Here is a 17,261-nt window from a genome sequence, read left to right on the forward strand (position 1 = left end):
GAAGACTTTCCCTGGAGGATCCAGACCGGAGGGTGGCCTTAGGTCAGACTGCAATATTGACCACAGTCAGAATACCAGCAGGTGATTAAAAATAAATGAACGAACATAAAAATATTTAAAAAGAAAAGCTGCATTGCTCTGCATTACCTTTGGGATAAATGTCAGCTTTATTCTTGCTGGAAGGGATTTACATGAACGTAAAATGTTTGTGGGGCAATTCACCAGGAAGCACAGGGATGCACGACGTTCCCTCACATGTGCCATGAGTCTTTGTCCAAGCACAGGCACTTAAATGATGTGCTGTCATAAATGCCACACCAGTTCAGGAGAAAATGCTCCTTACTGAAGAGGGAGCAGTCATTCCACCAATCTGTTTGCCAGGCTTATCTAGTTTAGTTTTGAAGTTGCTGTAGGCAAATGGCAAATATGCCATGCAACAAACCACAAAACAAAAAGAAATCTTGATGTCTCTGATACAATGCACCTTACCATGGAATGAATTTGTCCTACAAGCCAAACCCACTGTAAACCAAAACACCAGCAAACAGGTCATGAGCACTGTCAGACAAAATTAATAGCACCGATTATTAACAAGGGGGGAGGAGGAGGGGAAGAAGTGAGTTTGGTAAAACTAGGATGCTGCAAAAAAGTATTAAAGAAAACAAAAATATAACTCCAAGAACAGAAAGTCAAAAAAGGGAAGGAAGAAAGGGCTGAAAACTCCAAACCAAACCAAAACTGGACAAAGAGAAAAAGAGGAAGGTGAAATATAGGGAAAGACAAGGTTACAGGGTTGAGAAGTCAACTGCAGGCCTGGCACAGCATGCTTGATACTGGAAAAAACAGAGTGAAGAAATGCTTGGGGACAAAAAAAAAGGCTGAAGCAGAGTGTGAAGGGATTTCTCATACAGCATAACTCCTCACCTAGGCTAGTTAGTGGCACTTGATCCCCTTCCCATTTTTGCCCCTTCTGAAAGCGCTTATTAGTTAGCCATGGAAATGGTGTATTATGAGGATGTCACAGGAGACAGAATTGCGCTAAGCAATTTAGGGGCAAATTTGAAATGCTTTGAATTATTATTCTTTTTTTTTTTTTTTTTGGTCATGCTGTCAGCTGTTAGCTTGTGAAAGCAAAATGAATAAGGGCACATGAACCCATTTTTCTTGGAAGGGAAGGGAGAGGAGGAAGAAGACTAATTAACACTGGAAACTCTGCTTGGTTGTTTATACCCAGGGAAAAATTGCACTAACTCCAGGAGGTTTACCCAGGCTGAGGCTGTTGCAAATGAGCTGGGCGACTGGCCGGTGATGGCCTTGCTAAGGCTGCCACTGGGCTGACGCTTGTCACTTGTGTGTTGCACGCTCCTGGGCTCTCACCCAGTGCAGGGGAGGGGGGTGCAGTGAGGGAGCAGGGCTGTGGGTGCAGCCCTGAGCAACACTTCTTGCACCGGCAGGTCTGCTGGAACTGTAGGTCTTGAGGGGCATGGAGAGGTAAACCCCTGGGTCTGCTGTCATTGCCTTAATTCCCTCCCCCACACTTTGAAACAAGGCCCTCAGAACAATCCAGCTTGACACGATGTGCATGAATAGTGGTGCCGCCATGCCCTCCCCCCCCCCCCCCCCCCCCCAAACCATGTCGGGGAATGGCTGCCTGGGAAGGCACATGTGGCCAGGTGTGTCTTGCTGTGCAAACCAGCAAGCTCCCCTGTAAACCTGACCGTGCTCCTGGCTGACACGGTCTCCCTGCCTGGGAGAGCAGCGGCTGGCTGGGGGGATGCCTGGGTGTCCTGTGGGGGCCTCTGCGGGCGGCAGGGGATGCTGGTGGCCAGGCTGGGCTGGGGATCCTGGCCATGGCTCTGCAGGCGGCGTGGTGCCTCGTGGTGCCACCTTGGCCTCTCTGTTAAAGAGTAGAAGAGTTTTGCGAAGCAGGGACCAAACTCCTGCAGGGCATGTGCAGTTATATAGGGTCTCGCCCCAAAACTGCCCTCTCTCTCTGACAGGTGTTAACATTTACAGGGCCAGTTAATGACATCCAGCCAAATAACACGTGCTGTGTTTGCAGTGCTCATCAAACTAGCTTGAAAAAAATTAATAGCAGCCTTGGGGAAAAGTCCGTAGAGAAATGTATGTGCAGTGAGAATTTAGAAAAGGTTTTATCCTGTTAAGTATTAAAAATCTTCTGAATACATTTATTTCCCCTGCAGAATGCTAGGAAAATCAAATCAACGTGAGACTTAAGTCAAGATATTAAATCCCTCTATGTGCAGCCTTTTGAACATTCACATTATGCAATTAATTTCACATCACCCTAATTTATACATAATTGATGATATATATGGTCTTAAATTTGCTCTGTTCTAAAGTTTTTCTTCTTACAGGTCTCTGGGGATTTTTAAAAGAATTTCATTCCAAGAGGTGGTTCCACTGATGTAATTTCATATATAAAGCAAAATTTGCAAGTCAGTTTTTTAAAGGATTTTAATTTAATTCCTCATATGTTAATGTTGCCATATATCTTCTACTATAATTTAGTACTTATGAGTGAGAATTAATGTTATCTTGTGATAATAATAATAACAACAATAAGCTGGGTTGTGAGAGATTTTTAAAGTTTGGACTCGTAATGGGTTTTCCACAGTTCACAGCTTAAGCTAATGACATTTTGTGGGGGCATTTTTAATAAGAACATGAACTAAAACTGTGTGAAAAGCATTACTGGCTGGTTCTTCTCATTTGCTGACAATTTTAGGAGATTCCAAACTAAAACTGACCTGAATTCCAAGTTAGCCTATTCAAAAGATGCATTATTTGTACCCCTGATTACTAAATGTTAGTCAGATAAGTACAGTCTATTCATGAAGAGGACTTATAAGATTTACTTATATTACATTTAAGCTGAAGTGTAAATATAGTACCCACTGCCAATGTTCTTGGTTGGGTGCAACATGAGTTTGGTATTAGAAATTTTGAATATATTTGTTCACTTGAGGATCTGGAGTCTAGCTGTAAACCTCTACTTAAGTTCCTAAATAACTTTCAGTTCACTTCTAATTTACAGACCTAGAAATGAATGTATATATGCATATCATTTACATATATGTATATGCATCTGATTTACATACCTAGCTGTGGGTTTAGACATAAAACTTCACTTGGAAACCAGAGCTTAAAACTGTAAATTTGCCAAATTTTAAGTGGCTATAAGAGCTTATCTTTTTTTTATAGACTAGTTAGTCATTTTGCTTAATACTTTCAGTGTTTCCAAAATCCAGCAACCCCAGAAGAACTTCGCAAAAGCAAATGTCAAAACTAGTCAAAATTACACAGCAGAAAAATGAATGTACACTCTGATATCATTACTTCAGTAATTCCTAGAACTCCCTTAAGCCTGGAATATCCTGTCACTATTACCATTTTAGTGACCTGATCTCCACTAACATTTTGATAAGGGTTGTTGTTATAGCTGTATGATCCCTTCTAAAGCATAAAGAAATTGGTTAGGAATTGAAAAGGGGAGGTGGAGGAAAAAAATAAAAAGGGGGGTTTATCTCTCAGGGTCTAAAATCTGCAGGCTAAAAGGAATGATTGGTCCATACCCATAAATTCAATCCCAAGATGCTCTGCCAATGCAGAAAGTTGACAAAAAAAAGAAAGAAAAAGGAAAAAGTTTCAGAAAAGAGCAATACACTGTACTCAAAAATAAATCACATATGAGAATTACGGCTATTCTGTGTCTGCACATGAAACAGGACAAAGGGGTGTATGCTTATGTGGGCAGTGCTCAAGTGTGCCTCTGTAAGCTACAGGACCGGACCTTCTGCAAGGGTTACACACCAAAATACGTATGGGGGATCTGAACAGCCACAGTGCAGGGAATGCAGCAGGAACCATTAACCCTTAAAGATCTTACTAAGATGAAGGGGGCTATGGCCTGAGGACACCATGTGAAATGGCTGATGGGACCATGAGAGCACAGGGATGCTTTACAAGGGGCGGCATCCCCCTGCAAATGGGTCGTGGATTGCCCCCCCTTCTGGCCCTGCTCGCGTCCCTGGTATGTGGCTCCTTGCTCTTGTGGGTTGCGACCTGGAAGTGGCCAGCACTGTCTGCTCAGCAGTCGGAGCCCTTCTCAGCTTTGCAAACTCACTGCAGCAGCGTTCTCATTTCTGGAAAATGAGAAGCCAATCTCTTTTCCCCTGCCTTTGGGCTGTGCTGCCTCGGCAGAACCAGCCGCTGTCTGGCTGGATGCACGCTGGGGTGCAGGGGCTGATGCCATTTACATGGACCACATGCCTAAATTAGCACTCCCAGGCCCCAGCAGCAGGGGGTGAGGAGGAACACAGGTTTCGCCCCTGGCAGGTACCCTAGGAGACCCTTCTCATGGGGCCAACACCATAATCGTGCTGGCTCTCCCTTTCTTTGTCCTTGTGTGCTGTGAAATTTAAATCCAGTCCTCATTTTCTGATCAAATGGATTTTTTATGTAGTTTGTACATATGGGGAATGCCAATTCTTTCCTGCCAATCAGTAACATTTTAAGGGTTAAGTAAGTTGGAATCCATCCAGGTCTCTTCCTAAAGAGCCAGAATTACATGCCTACATGTACACTGCTAATGATATACATTAGTTGCATAGAAAGCTTGGTTAAGTCTTCAACAAAATGAATGACATGCCCATGCATATATATTGCTGTGTTTATGCTTGCTTATAGGTAAGACACCTAGCCTAGATGTAATTTAATTTTAGGGGAAGTCATTCATATCATGCAGTTTCTATTTCAAATAATTCAATGGGAAGTTGGTACTTAAAATGGGAATATATTCTGGCTGAAAGTCCTAACAAGAAAACATGCTGAAGAAACATGCATTGCTTATTCAAAACTAAATGTCATGTAGCTCTTATTTATCTTTGGTATTCCTAGCTACATTCCCTAGACCTGACTAAAAGAAAGCAGAATATCCCAACACTTCTCATTTTATAAACAGGTCGTTATTTTTGATCTTTTCCTATCTACCCAATATTGTTGCATACTTTTTACATGCAATGTGGTTTCTATTGAATATTTGTCCAGGTGCTCTAAGAAGAAATACAATCAATTATTTTTTAACAACTCAGTTTTCATTCTGGATTTGATTTTTGTGGGGGCAGTATTGAAAGAAAAAATGCTTAGGATGCAGGTTTTTTTCCAAAAAAAGTGACTTACATCTACAACTCATGGGATATATTGTAGCATGCTGGGGTCCAGGGTCTACAGAGTGAGCTAATGAGTTGATGATGCTGGGAAATGCTAGAACAAGTCCTCCAGGACTGCATACTGTGTTCGTGAGTGGTGTGGCACAGCTGCTGGGCACCTAAGATTTTGGGGTGGCTACTCTATAGAGTTAGGTGGGTGGGTAGCCTGGGGACACAGTGCTGCCCAGTGACGGGAGAGAACAGTTGCAGGTATGTGTGGAGACCTTGCACCTGACAAGACTGACCCACTTGAATCAACTGCATGCAGCAGCAGAGAGGTCCAGGGAGACCAAATTCACCTCAGAAGCATCCAGGTGCCATGTTTCTTAAGTCATTGTTTAGTTTTCTTATTAAATGTGTTCTGTGGGTAATAAGAAATTCTAAAAAAGTTTCTTTTTCATGTAACTTGAATTGAAAACAAACTAAAATCCCCCAAACTATCACAGGCCAGAACCCCTACATGTCAGTCAATTCTGCTTGAGGCGTTGGCACGCTGTGTCTCTTTGTGAGGCTTAGGATCCACTTTGGATCCTAAATCTTCATTCATTTGAGTGGTACTCGGGCTGCAAAATCAATATTGAACTTGGGTTGTTAAGTCCTATGGCTCCTGTAAAAGTGTTATCCTACAACTGATTCAAGTCTCACAAGTATAGAAATGTCTTTTCTTAATTAGAGTATTCTATCATAGCAATTTTAGCATTTACTGAGCATTAACTGAGCAGTTTATAGTGAAAAACTGTCTTCTTTAACCTTGAGCAGAAGATGGACAATAGCATTTTTCAGATCTGTTTGTATCATTCAGGAGTCTTGGTCTCAGCAAATAAAGAGTACAATTTAGGGTGCTGAAAGGTTTTAGAAAATGAAAATTTCAGGTAAGATTGTCTAGTACCCTCATACAGATGTGACCACTTGAGAAATGTATAGAAATTGAGAAATACTGAGCTAGTAGAATTGCTGAAAAATGGACTTTTGAAGATCTGTAGTTTATGTGGAAAGACTGAAAAATCAAGGCCATTACAGAGCAACAGCAGTTTTGGTCATCCTTCTATAATATCATACTCTTGCCCCCTTTTCTTTCTCAGACAGGCTCATCTTGACAATATGAGGCAGGGGCTGTCATCTAAACAGAAATTTCCCTCTGCCTCTCTTGATACTGTCCGTCTTGCTCACTAAGGATGGCAGAGCTGAAATGGACACAGTTTAAACTGGTGCCCCATGCCTTCAGGAAGGCAGAGACCACATTCACTTCATGCCTGAGACAGCTCACAGCATCCCCCACAAGTTGTTCTATATTCACAATACGTATGTAACTGTTAACTAGTGAAGTAAGCAAGTCAAATTGGCCCTTTGGATGGGGTTGTTGGCCCATCTGAGGGGTTTGGGAGGACAAAGAGTTTACCTGTGATTATGCTCTAGAGAAGTTTCCTCAGCCCTCTATTAATCCGAGGCTCCGCCAGTGTTTCTTATCCCAAGGATCATTCTGCACAGTGTTGCTATAAGAGTTCTCATGCATAGCTACATAAGAATTAGTCAAAATTTTTAATGTTAATTCATTACTTTTGTTTTCCTCCATTTGCCTTGCTTCCTTGCCTTCAAGGCAGTGAGATGTGTGAACATTCAAATACAGCAAATATATCTGCATGGAACAGATGTATTTTTGCAACACTTTTGTGGACCACCTTCTGGTGTCCTACGGACCAATGGTGGACCATGAGCCTCAGAGTCAAAACTGCCACAGCAAAAAGCCAGGGTATTGGGGAAAACACCTGGTAGCAGCTGTGATTGCTGTGCTCAAAGGCAAGGACATTACAGGGTGTGCCAGCCAGACTCCAGAGACAAGCAAAACTAGCACAGTTTGTTCTTTAGTTTCCCTTGGTCTGCAGTGGTGGTAAGCACCAGTTGAAGGGGAAAAACTGCGTAGCTACAGTGCTGGAGGTAACTGGCAGTGGGGAATCTAACAAGCCATCACCTCTCAGCCACAACAGGCTGCTCTATGGTTTGGTGTGTTTGCAAAGCTGGAAGCCAAGGGACAGTCAGCTTAAACATGTGCTTTACAGTAGTCTCCCTCACATCTGTTCCCAGTTATGCTCACATTTCCACTGACAGAAAGTAAAGACATTTCTATGGAAGAACTTTTCTTAAAATGGAGATCCACGTAATTTCCTGTGACCCTTTTCAACCTGTTTCTAGTGCACCATGATAACTGAATCCTCCAGGGCTAACCAAGCCACTGCCAAGATAAGCCAGTTAGCCTTGCCCTCTGTTGGGACAGAGGATTTCCAGAATGCTCAGCATTCACCTTGTTTTGATCTTGCAAAAGGCCCTCAGTAAAGCTCGTAACTTCAGGACTCTTACAAATACCAACTCTAGGGTAGATTTCTGAAGCTAACTTTTTCTCAACAGCCAAATACAGAGCCTTAAGATAGTAATAGCTCATCAGTAGGCACACTTGGTGTGGAACCCCATTGACCCTTTCTTTCCAAATAAAGACAGACCATTCTGAAAGCAAGTTAAATTAGATAGCACTGTATAGTGCACATGTACATTTTTGTTTCCTACTGGCAGTTATGTTGTTTCACATCCAGATTTGCTCTGTACTTTGCAAAAGCTGCATCTACAGGGCTAAGTTAATCACCTGCAGCACTTGGTACAAAATATGAGCTTGGCTTTAAGCCCCAAATGCCACACTTGCCTGAAGATAACTCTCATTCTAAGTCTCCTTTTTAATTGTATGCTCTGGTCGGTGTTGAGTGTAATAACAAAAAGTCATATAAATGTTTCTTCATTGATTTTTTTAGTTAAATATAAATGTACCCTCACTGGACCCTTTCCAAAAGTGTCATTTTAAGATTTGTAGCAGTTTAAGAAACCTGATGTTATACTACAGATGCAGGGTAGGTAGAAGTGCCAGCATCTCACAGCCATTGCCTGGGGCTCTCAGAGTAGCCTGAGGTAGGTAGTGGTGTGCTCTCCTGCCAGTGCATTTCAAGGAGAGAAGGGCCGGACCAGCTTAAGTACTTACAGCTGAGCATAACGCTTGCAGCAAGGCAAGGGCATCTATGCCTTTTCCATGGAGGCAACTTCAGAAAACCTCAGCCTGGTGTCTACTGCCCAAAGATTCCTTTAAAAATCCCAACCAGAGTTAGGAAAATGAAAAACTAATGAAGGAAAACCCATCTAAACCTCTTTTTTTTTTTTTTTTTTTTTCTCCCCTGGGTAGGAAAATGAATTTATGATCAACATACAATTCTTCCATAGTTTTCAGGGTAAATTCAGCAGCAAAAAATGGATCTTATATTTTAACTGCACTTGTCACCACAATACACAGAAAAGGCCATTCAAATCCAACATTTGGTAAACTTAAACACTGTAACAGCACAAAAATTTTCAAATTCATAGTTACCAGAGGCATTTTAAAAATAACTCACACTGATAAACCTTTTAAAACAGGGCATAAAATACACACTTGAATGCTGGAAGGTCTGGCCTCCAGTCAGCACCCTTGGGATTTACATGGGTAGCTTCCATGATGGGCACTATGAATTATGTATGGACATTTTTCATCCATCAGTATAAGAGAAAACCTATGCATCTCTTCAGGCTCCAAAATGTCCAGCACATGCTAACAGCTTTTTGTCTTATATACTAATGGAAATTAAATTAAGCTAGCCTATAGTCTCTGAAATCTTTCTGTGCTGGCAAGTAATCCATCAAAAAATAGTTCCTATAATACTGCTCTTAGATCATAGTACATTCTGATGCCAGCGACAATTAATTATGAATAGTACACATGCATTAAAATATAAGATCTAAGCAATTTTCTTATATGTTACCTTTGACTTTGCTATAGCCAATGAGAGAAAATAAATATTCAGTGTACTTTCTGTCTCGTCCTTGACAAGTAATAATAATTAACCTGACCCTCTGTGGGAGAGCTTATGAGATGTGTGACTGCAGTGCTGAATCTACCAGTAGTCTGACATAGACAGAGTCCTCTGTGTGTGTGCATGTGTATGTGTGTGCGTATCTGTCTGGTACATTTCTTTGGCCAATTAATCTGGCTCTGAAATACTTGATCTCTTGCACCTGTTACCCACAAATAAATATGTCAGACCCCATTGTTTATGCTGCCTCTCCCCCTTTTCTTTCTCTTTCTGTGCTCTTTCCCCTGAAACTTGGACAATGAGGAGGAAGAATTCTTTGATCCTGTTTGGCACGTGCACATTAGAAACAATGTAAGCATGTCAATTACCTTTAACTTGTAGGTCCGAATACAAATCTCATATGCAAGTAGAGGTTAGGTACCTGTCCCTTTGTTGGGATACTGCCCTGTATAGAGACTCATAAGCTTTTTGTGGCAAATAAAACGTGAGCCTTTCAAAATGTCATTTTTGCACTTTTACTGCTTGATGTCAGTGGGGAGTCCATATCACACAATTCAGTGTTAATTTCACAGCGTTCCTAAAAGTCTTGCGTTTCACCATAACCTCAATGCCAAACAATCCAGGAGAGTATTGCAATTGCTTTTTGTTATCATTTTCATGCAACAGGCAGAGACAATCAATATTAGGCCTTAGGCAACAAATCTAGTTACAGATTAAAAAAAAAAAAATTGGAGGAAAGATGCAGCGACAAGAAAGCAGCACCGACTGAGCATGCTTCTACTGCGGCACAGACAGAAAGGTAGTGGACGTACTGTAGAAGCTGGCCATTACGTAGTTTTGGCAGCGATCACCAGTAAATTCATTTGGGCACCTGAGAGGAAAAACAAACAAAAAAAAATGGTAGAGAAAAAACAGAGAAAAGAGAAGAGGTGAATATATGCTAAGAAAGAAGCTCCTTCAGTGTGAACTGATATGACTTGGTGAGTTCACTTTCAGAAACTGAATCTCGGTTTAGCATGTCAAAATGGCTCAAGATGTTGAGAGCAACTCATTTGCTCTGTGGAAATGAAAAGAAATCCCGCCCCTGAAAAACCAGCCAAAAGCAAAACAATCCAGATCAAAGTGTGTTTCGAGATATGAGACAGAAATTCACCATTCCAAATTCCCAAATTGCTTTTAGGATGCACTTTCCACAAGGCAGCGAGGACACAAGATCTGTACATCACTCATCTCCATGAGTTTGCTCTTTTAGGGTTGCACTTTACAGCAGTCTCCCAAACAAGAAAGCTGCCAGTATGTGTAATACAAATGCATCTGTGAACGGATGGAAAGATCAAAAATCACACAAATGAGAAACATTTTGGAGGTCAATAATGCCATGGTGCACAGATTTTACTTTAGAGAATCAGGTCATAAATTAGTGTGTAAAGAGGCCGGTTCCAGCTGAACTGTGAAAACACCAAGTACTATTGATTTTGTTGCTGTAGTTGGGGAAGAAAGCAAAGTTCAGATTATTTTAACATACTTTCTTGGTTTTGGATTTTCATGGGCAGAGTTTCAGTACATCTTGCTCCAGTGAATCCAGGTTGGCACCTAAAGGGCAAAAACGTGATAAGCAATAGTACACCAAAACCACTGCACTAACAGACTGACATCTGCTGGCTTATGGAGACTGGAGTGCATTAAGTGACCTCCTGGTCAGGTGTTAGTGAAAAATGATCACAAAATGGGCTAGAAAGTGTAACCTTTCCAGATAACACTTTGCAAAATTTACAGCAAAAATCCACCAGAGAAAAAATCTAGGAAGTATTTTTGCTTGTCTGTTTTGAAAAAGAAAGAAGAATCAGGGCTAGCAAAAATGTATATCAGCTCATTGCTTATTCCACCTCATGAAGGGACCAGATTGAGTTTTTTTAAATTTGCAATGCAGTGTATAACAGCAATTTACACTGTTGCTTTCACCAGTCACATAAAATCTGTGAAAATACCATGATTTCCCTATTTCTGTAATGGCATGTTGCATCTTCCAGTAATTTCCTTTGAAGGGGAATAGTTAAAACAGCAATCACAGAAGAGCCAAAAACATTCCAAAAAGTGAGAAGGCAAACTCAAACCCAAAGGCAGAAAGTATATTCAACATGGCTGACAAATGGAAAAATAGTCAGTCCAGTCAATAAGTAAGATGACAGGGCAGAGGTACTTTCAAAATTTGAAGCCCCACAGGTGTCCTTCCTTTCAGTTTGTAAGCTCTTCTGCGGAAAACTTCAGTGCAGTTTTCCCCTTGGTCATACTGAAGGAATTTCTCTTCTGTGTTTTGCCTGTCTTCTATTCTGCTGCTGGCTGTCAATTCTTCCTTCACCTTTATTCTCCATTTTGGGGTAGAGCTCAGGCGTATGCTCCCAGATATCATCATAGCAATGCAGGCTCCTGTGCTTCAGATGTAAGTGTGAATGACTGTCCACCACACTAAACATCTGTAGATCTTTCATATATATATATTCATATGTATATTCATATATAGATCATCTTCTTTCCTTCTCTTTCTTCTATCCACTCTTACTCAGTCTGTAACCTGAAATTACCTGATATCTGCTTCCTTGAATGCATCTCACTTGCATTTCTTGTCTTTCTAATGCTCTCTATGAGTTTGCCATGGTGCAAGAATATCCTCCTCTTTTTCTTCTGCTGCTGATCTGGTGCTAGCCTCCTTTTCAAACTTCTTCATCAATTACTTGCCAGGGGCCAAAGAGCCTTCTTATTTGCAAATGCACGTTGTTCAGAACAATCTTCCACCTCTTCTATCCATTCGAGTTTCAGGTGCATTGAAAGCTGTCCTGATTTTTTGAATTCCACTATTCCACAATTGCCTCTAGCCCTATGGGTCAGGGATGCTGCCCTTGTACAAGTGGGACTTCCAGAAAAGCACTTTGGCAGAGGGCCAGTGTCAGGCATGAACACCAATATCTTGTTCAAATAAACTATGCAGGAAAGATTTTTGTATAATAAAGGTATATTTTGAGGATCTGCAGGTGATTCTTTGGAGCTGATTTGCTGCAATGATATATTTGTTTATTAAGGAAGGGCATTTATGTTCTTCAGAGCCAAGGTCACATCTTTTGATAAGTACTCAGTGTGGAGGGATCCCAGTCTCCACAGATATATTCAGTTGAGAAAAATGCAACGAGGATAACTCTGTTATGAAAAGGTGATATTGCTGGGCATGATAGAAGGCTTTTTGTGCCTTTGATAGAAGGCCAAATGCCTTTGATAGAAGGAATTTTGATCTGTGTTACTGAATGAGAGTAAAAATGTTTTACCCCCGTGATTTCAATTTTATTTTGCACTATGGTGATCTTGTTAAATACCTGTCCCTGGAAAGCTGGCATTCATACATGCATTGGCTTTCATTTCACAGGGATCTCTACATGTTGTTCATCAGGCTCAACCCTACACAATCCCAATGAACATGCTGCTGATTAAAAGCCTCAGGCTTTGCTTCTGCCGCTGGTCGGTGGTGGTTGCTTGCTCCGTCTGTGCTTGTTGGTGCAGCTGTGTAGGTGATGAAAACAACTCAAGCACTGGTGCAGACAATGCTGAAATCGCTTCCAGACCGAGCAGGGTCAGCCCTGTTGAGATGGCGCTGAAAACAGTTTGGGTGTGTTTATACTCGCTCTGAAACCATTGTCAGCAAATGGACTGCAGCACCTGCTGCTGAGAACAGGTCCAGGGTGGGCCAGCCGAGACGAGAGCCGAGATGAGCCTGTCCGCTTATGATTATGTGCGAATGCTAAAGGCGTTTTATTGCTCAGATATGCAGTGCAGCACCATTTCCAGTCCTGTTTGGCAGGTTGTTTACTGTAGACTGTGCTTTTACAAACAGCTTGTGATGGTGTCGTTTTCAAAACACCTTGTCCTACTCAAAGTTTCCAAACGTTATTTCTTGTTGTGTCTTTCTTTTCTAGTTCATTACCCATGTACCATTTTCTTTTATGACACTAGCAAAAGCTGGAGTCAAGCAGCTCGGGGCAACAAGTAGACACTTGTGCTGTGAGAGCCTTATAATTTCCTTTCTGCCTAAAAAAAGGCTGCTCAGACTATTTATTTATTGTATTAACTGGGTGAAACCACAATACTAAACTACATATACTAAAATAATTGCTTTTTTTCTTCTACACACAGTAGTTGCAAAGAGCAGTATTTGCATGCATTCAGAAGGCACTTCTCAGAATATCAAACGCATATCATCAAAATGTTTTTGGGCAGGAGAGGAATGGCTGAATGGATCAGGACCTCACATTTCCATTTCATCCACTGCCTATAAGCAAATGCATTGTGGGAGAATGTTTTTTTTCATGAGAAGTACCGTACACTTTCATATTTAGTAGTTCATTTCATAGCCTAGGTCAAAACTAGCATTTCTATCCCGCCTGTTGAATGAATATCTGTGGAACTTTTGCTAGCATCATGGAAACAAATTTTCTCTTTTTGCTGTTTTCAAGAACCTTCTGTCAATTTCTGTTCCACCAAGGGCTTTACATGAAGACAGATATAGAAAATGCCTATATCATTAAAAAGTATATAATTCACTCTTCTGCTGTTAAGAAAAGAAGCGGCATCCTTCTGTTAGAGAGACGCGTTATTTTAATCCAGTTAAATTCAGATGTAAATTCACTTCTTCAGTAACAACAAAAGCACTAGAAAAGATGATCTTTACGAGTAAGGAATCAATTAGTCAAACCAACAAGGCCTTCATGGTAGCATACTTCAAAAGAACACTCTAAAAGCGTAATATAGTATATTCATATAGATTTTTCTTCAAGTAAGAAGCAAACACTAGGAACTCTGGTCTTAATTTTTTATTTATTGAAGAAGCTATTGATTTTTTGTCTTCAGTGAACTTGGGGACACATTTCCAACTGAAGAGAAATGACTTAGGAACCTCAGTCTCATAGGAAGCCAGGAACGTCCAGGCTTCCAAAGTCTATGATGTTTTCAAAATGTGACTTATATTCCTATGAAACTTCTGAAAATTTTATACACTAGTTTATTTAAGTAGCCTCAAAACTTCCTTTTTCATCTTTCATATTTTGAGATTGTTTTGTTCAGTCTGGGGCCATAATTAAAATACATATAGGGAACATACATGCTACCATAGATATAGCTGTACAATGCATTACTAAGTCTTCCACATTTCTTGACTATTTCACATGGTTACCTCTTGAAAGCAGGGAATTTTCTCAAAGTTCACACCAGTATCCATGAGAGCAAGATCTGACCCAGTCTGGATCATTATACTATGTATTTTACAAAACCTTTTTTTTTTTTTTTTTTTTAATACATAGCTAGATTTTAACAGAAGATGGATTTAGGAGCTCCTTTTTTATAATAGAATAGGGGGTTTACAAAACCAGAGATATCACTTGGAAAATTCCATGGTTGTTGTGAATCTGAGTCATGTTTTTTTGGTTAGGGATAAAACCAATTTAGAATGATATGGCTCATGCTTTAGAAATTTTGTGTTTGCTCTCAACAGATGGACCATATGGAAAAATGTGAACTTGCTACTGAGGCAGAAATATGAAGAGCAAGTACCATATTTCAAGCATTCTGTTTCCACAGGCATGTTCTGGGGGAAGATTTATTTTCTCAGAACAATGAAGGCAATGTGTACTGGTTAGATACTTATTTTAATTAACACCGGAATACTAGAATTAAAAGTAGACATCTGTATTTTTAATGAAATAAGAAGAGAACTGTATTTTGTTTCTTCAGTTTCCCACTCCACCCACTTTCAAGTACTCACACTTTTATTTCTTACATGGCTGTACTGCGTCCTGTTTTGCTACACAACATGAAGTTTCAGTTCTGGCAAGTATTAGAGGGCATAGCAAAGGGCCCTGCAAAATAGCAGTGGCCCTGACTGTCCTCAGGATAAGAATCCTTTTCCATTGCCTTACTGTAAATGAAATTCACCCTCTCTGATTTTACAGCTCTGATGCTTTTTCCAAATAGGTCTTGGGCCACCCAGAGAGAGGCACATCTGCCAAATTTGGGAATTGCCTTTTCTTTCAACTCCAGCCCCAGAATTAAAGGTTATTTATTGTCTAGAAGAGGGAAAAAATACGCACTTCATTCAAGTGTCTCTGAGACATTTAGTTTAAAAATTAGCCAATCTATAACATCAAAGAACAAACACAGTCAGATCTCTGAATTTAAAAAAACCCTCTCTACACCAGTGAAAATGGGATACCTCTGAAACTGACAAGACAATGCTAATTATTAGCAAGTCTGCTAGATGCTCAGCTCTGCTGCCCTGGATTTTTCTGAGCAGTGTTTGGATAGGAAGTTGAAACAGGCAGGTAGGCTCGTACATGCCCTGGAGAGTCATAGCAAACTGCTCATCTTGTACTGCAGGCTTATAACGATCATGTAAATTTAACACAAATCTTTCTCTCTTTCCTTCTCAAATAAGAATCCAACGCACCAGAGCCAGTAACTTTTCCATATTCACTTTAGCTAAAAATGATTCTAAAATCAATGAAATATTCATCACTTTCAGCAATAGAGGAATCTGTGAAAAACCAAAGCAAAACAGAGCTCATAAAGTGCAGGTAACATGCTTATGCAAAAAAAGAAAACTCACAAGTAAAGCAGAACATTGTGGGTTTGGTGTTTGTGGGGTTTTTTGGGTGTTTTTTTTTTTTTCTTTTTTTTTTCTTTTTTTTTCTTTTTTTTTTCTTTTTTTTTCTTTTTTTTTTAATTAACAACAGACACAAGCAGTCTGTGCCTTCCTGGCCCAATGAAAGCATCATAGACCTTCACCTAACTCACCCACCAGAGTCATCTTTACAATTAGTGTCATTTGAGTTTTAGTCCCAGAAGACTGAAAATCTATACAGTTACAGCAGATGACAGACACTCTTTACTGACAACTGTCTCTTGTCTGTCTGAAAAACAGCAAGATCCTCACCAAAGTGCTGCCTTTCCACTCAGTCCTGTTAGACCTAGCAAGGACGTTTCTCAAGGTTTAAATGCTGAGTTCCCTCTCAAGGCTGAGAGAAGCAGTAACTCACAATGACTAGTTCAGCTCCAGAGGTAAATGCCACATGGTACACTACCAGGCAGGAGATGAACTCCAGTGCTGTAGCTCTTCACGGATGTTCTCCAACATAATGGACTATTGCAACAGCCTGATACAGCACAGGCCAGGACTTGAGAAAGGTGCACAAGCACACTCTTAAAACTAAACTCATACTTATGACTCCCTGAATCAAGATCCTGACATGAAATAGTAACCTCCACCAATTACAATAACGTTCATTGCTTTTTATGCAATTAAACACAACAGCAAAAACTCCAGTTGTGAATCTGGTCTCATCAGAAAGTGTTCCGTTACTACAGCAGACAATAAAAATAACCAGTTTGTCCTGTATAAAGGGTACTTTTCCAATGCAGTTATCCACACAACTTTTTTTGCTACTTGCAGTGTATTTAGTTCACAGTATCTGTTTCATTATTTCTAACATAAGGCTCAAATTGTGTTACTTCATACCATGTAAACATCAATGGGGCTTGCTGTGCCAGTATCACGTGGGAAGATTTCCTGGTTAACCTCTGTTATGCCTTATATATAGAACACAGAGGTCTTTCTTGGTAGGTTATTTTCACATCCATATACTTAAAAATAAAGAAATATCTAATGCCGCAAGTACAGAAGAAGAAATTGTTCAGGTGCTCCTTTAAAGAAAAAGCATTTCTGGAATGTGGTGGCTTCACCAAAGTAAGCAAATAGGATTTCTTACCTGCACAGGTATCTTGGGGGGTTTGGGAGGTCTTTAACCATGTAACACTCTCCCCCATTTACACAGAAGGCTTTCTGCTTTATGTCACATTTTGTGAGATGACTTGTCCCAGTTGTAGATGTGGAAGTGGCTGGAAAAGACAAGAGTGAAAATACAGATCAGAATGGCTTGGTTTTTCTTCCTGACTGGTATGTGAGGGAAGAATTAAGGCCAGGGAAGATCTGGCAAGTCCTCTGAGCTCTTTATCTGCTGCTACCACAAGCACTAATTACGTGACCCTGTATTTTGTTGATCGACACAGGGAGTAGAGTTTAAATGCATACCTCAGAGATACATTACCCCAC

The 17,261-nt window shown here is 40.5% G+C and overlaps 1 protein-coding gene across 7 annotated transcripts in view; it reads right to left on the bottom strand.

Annotated features, from left to right (window-relative positions):
* Positions 1 to 17,261, bottom strand: part of NRG1 (neuregulin 1) — a 486,241-nt gene that overhangs the window by 17,204 nt on the left and 451,776 nt on the right. For 5 of the 7 annotated variants that reach the window (XM_087741975.1, XM_087741976.1, XM_087741974.1 and 2 more), the window contains 3 exons: positions 16,918 to 17,047; positions 9,928 to 9,986; positions 3,597 to 3,620 (listed from right to left, as the gene is read on the bottom strand). In XM_087741975.1, the coding sequence (XP_087598101.1) occupies positions 3,597 to 3,620; positions 9,928 to 9,986; positions 16,918 to 17,047 (213 nt within the window). Of the gene's footprint in view, positions 1 to 3,596; positions 3,621 to 9,927; positions 9,987 to 10,640; positions 10,709 to 16,917; positions 17,048 to 17,261 lie in introns of all 7 variants that reach the window. The other 2 variants (XM_087741973.1, XM_087741971.1) reach the window with 2 other exon arrangements.

Source organism: Nipponia nippon, unplaced genomic scaffold (genome assembly GCF_047370975.1).
Source record: "Nipponia nippon isolate SJK-2023a ecotype South Korea unplaced genomic scaffold, ASM4737097v1 scaffold_8, whole genome shotgun sequence".
Classification (NCBI taxonomy): domain Eukaryota; kingdom Metazoa; phylum Chordata; class Aves; order Pelecaniformes; family Threskiornithidae; genus Nipponia; species Nipponia nippon.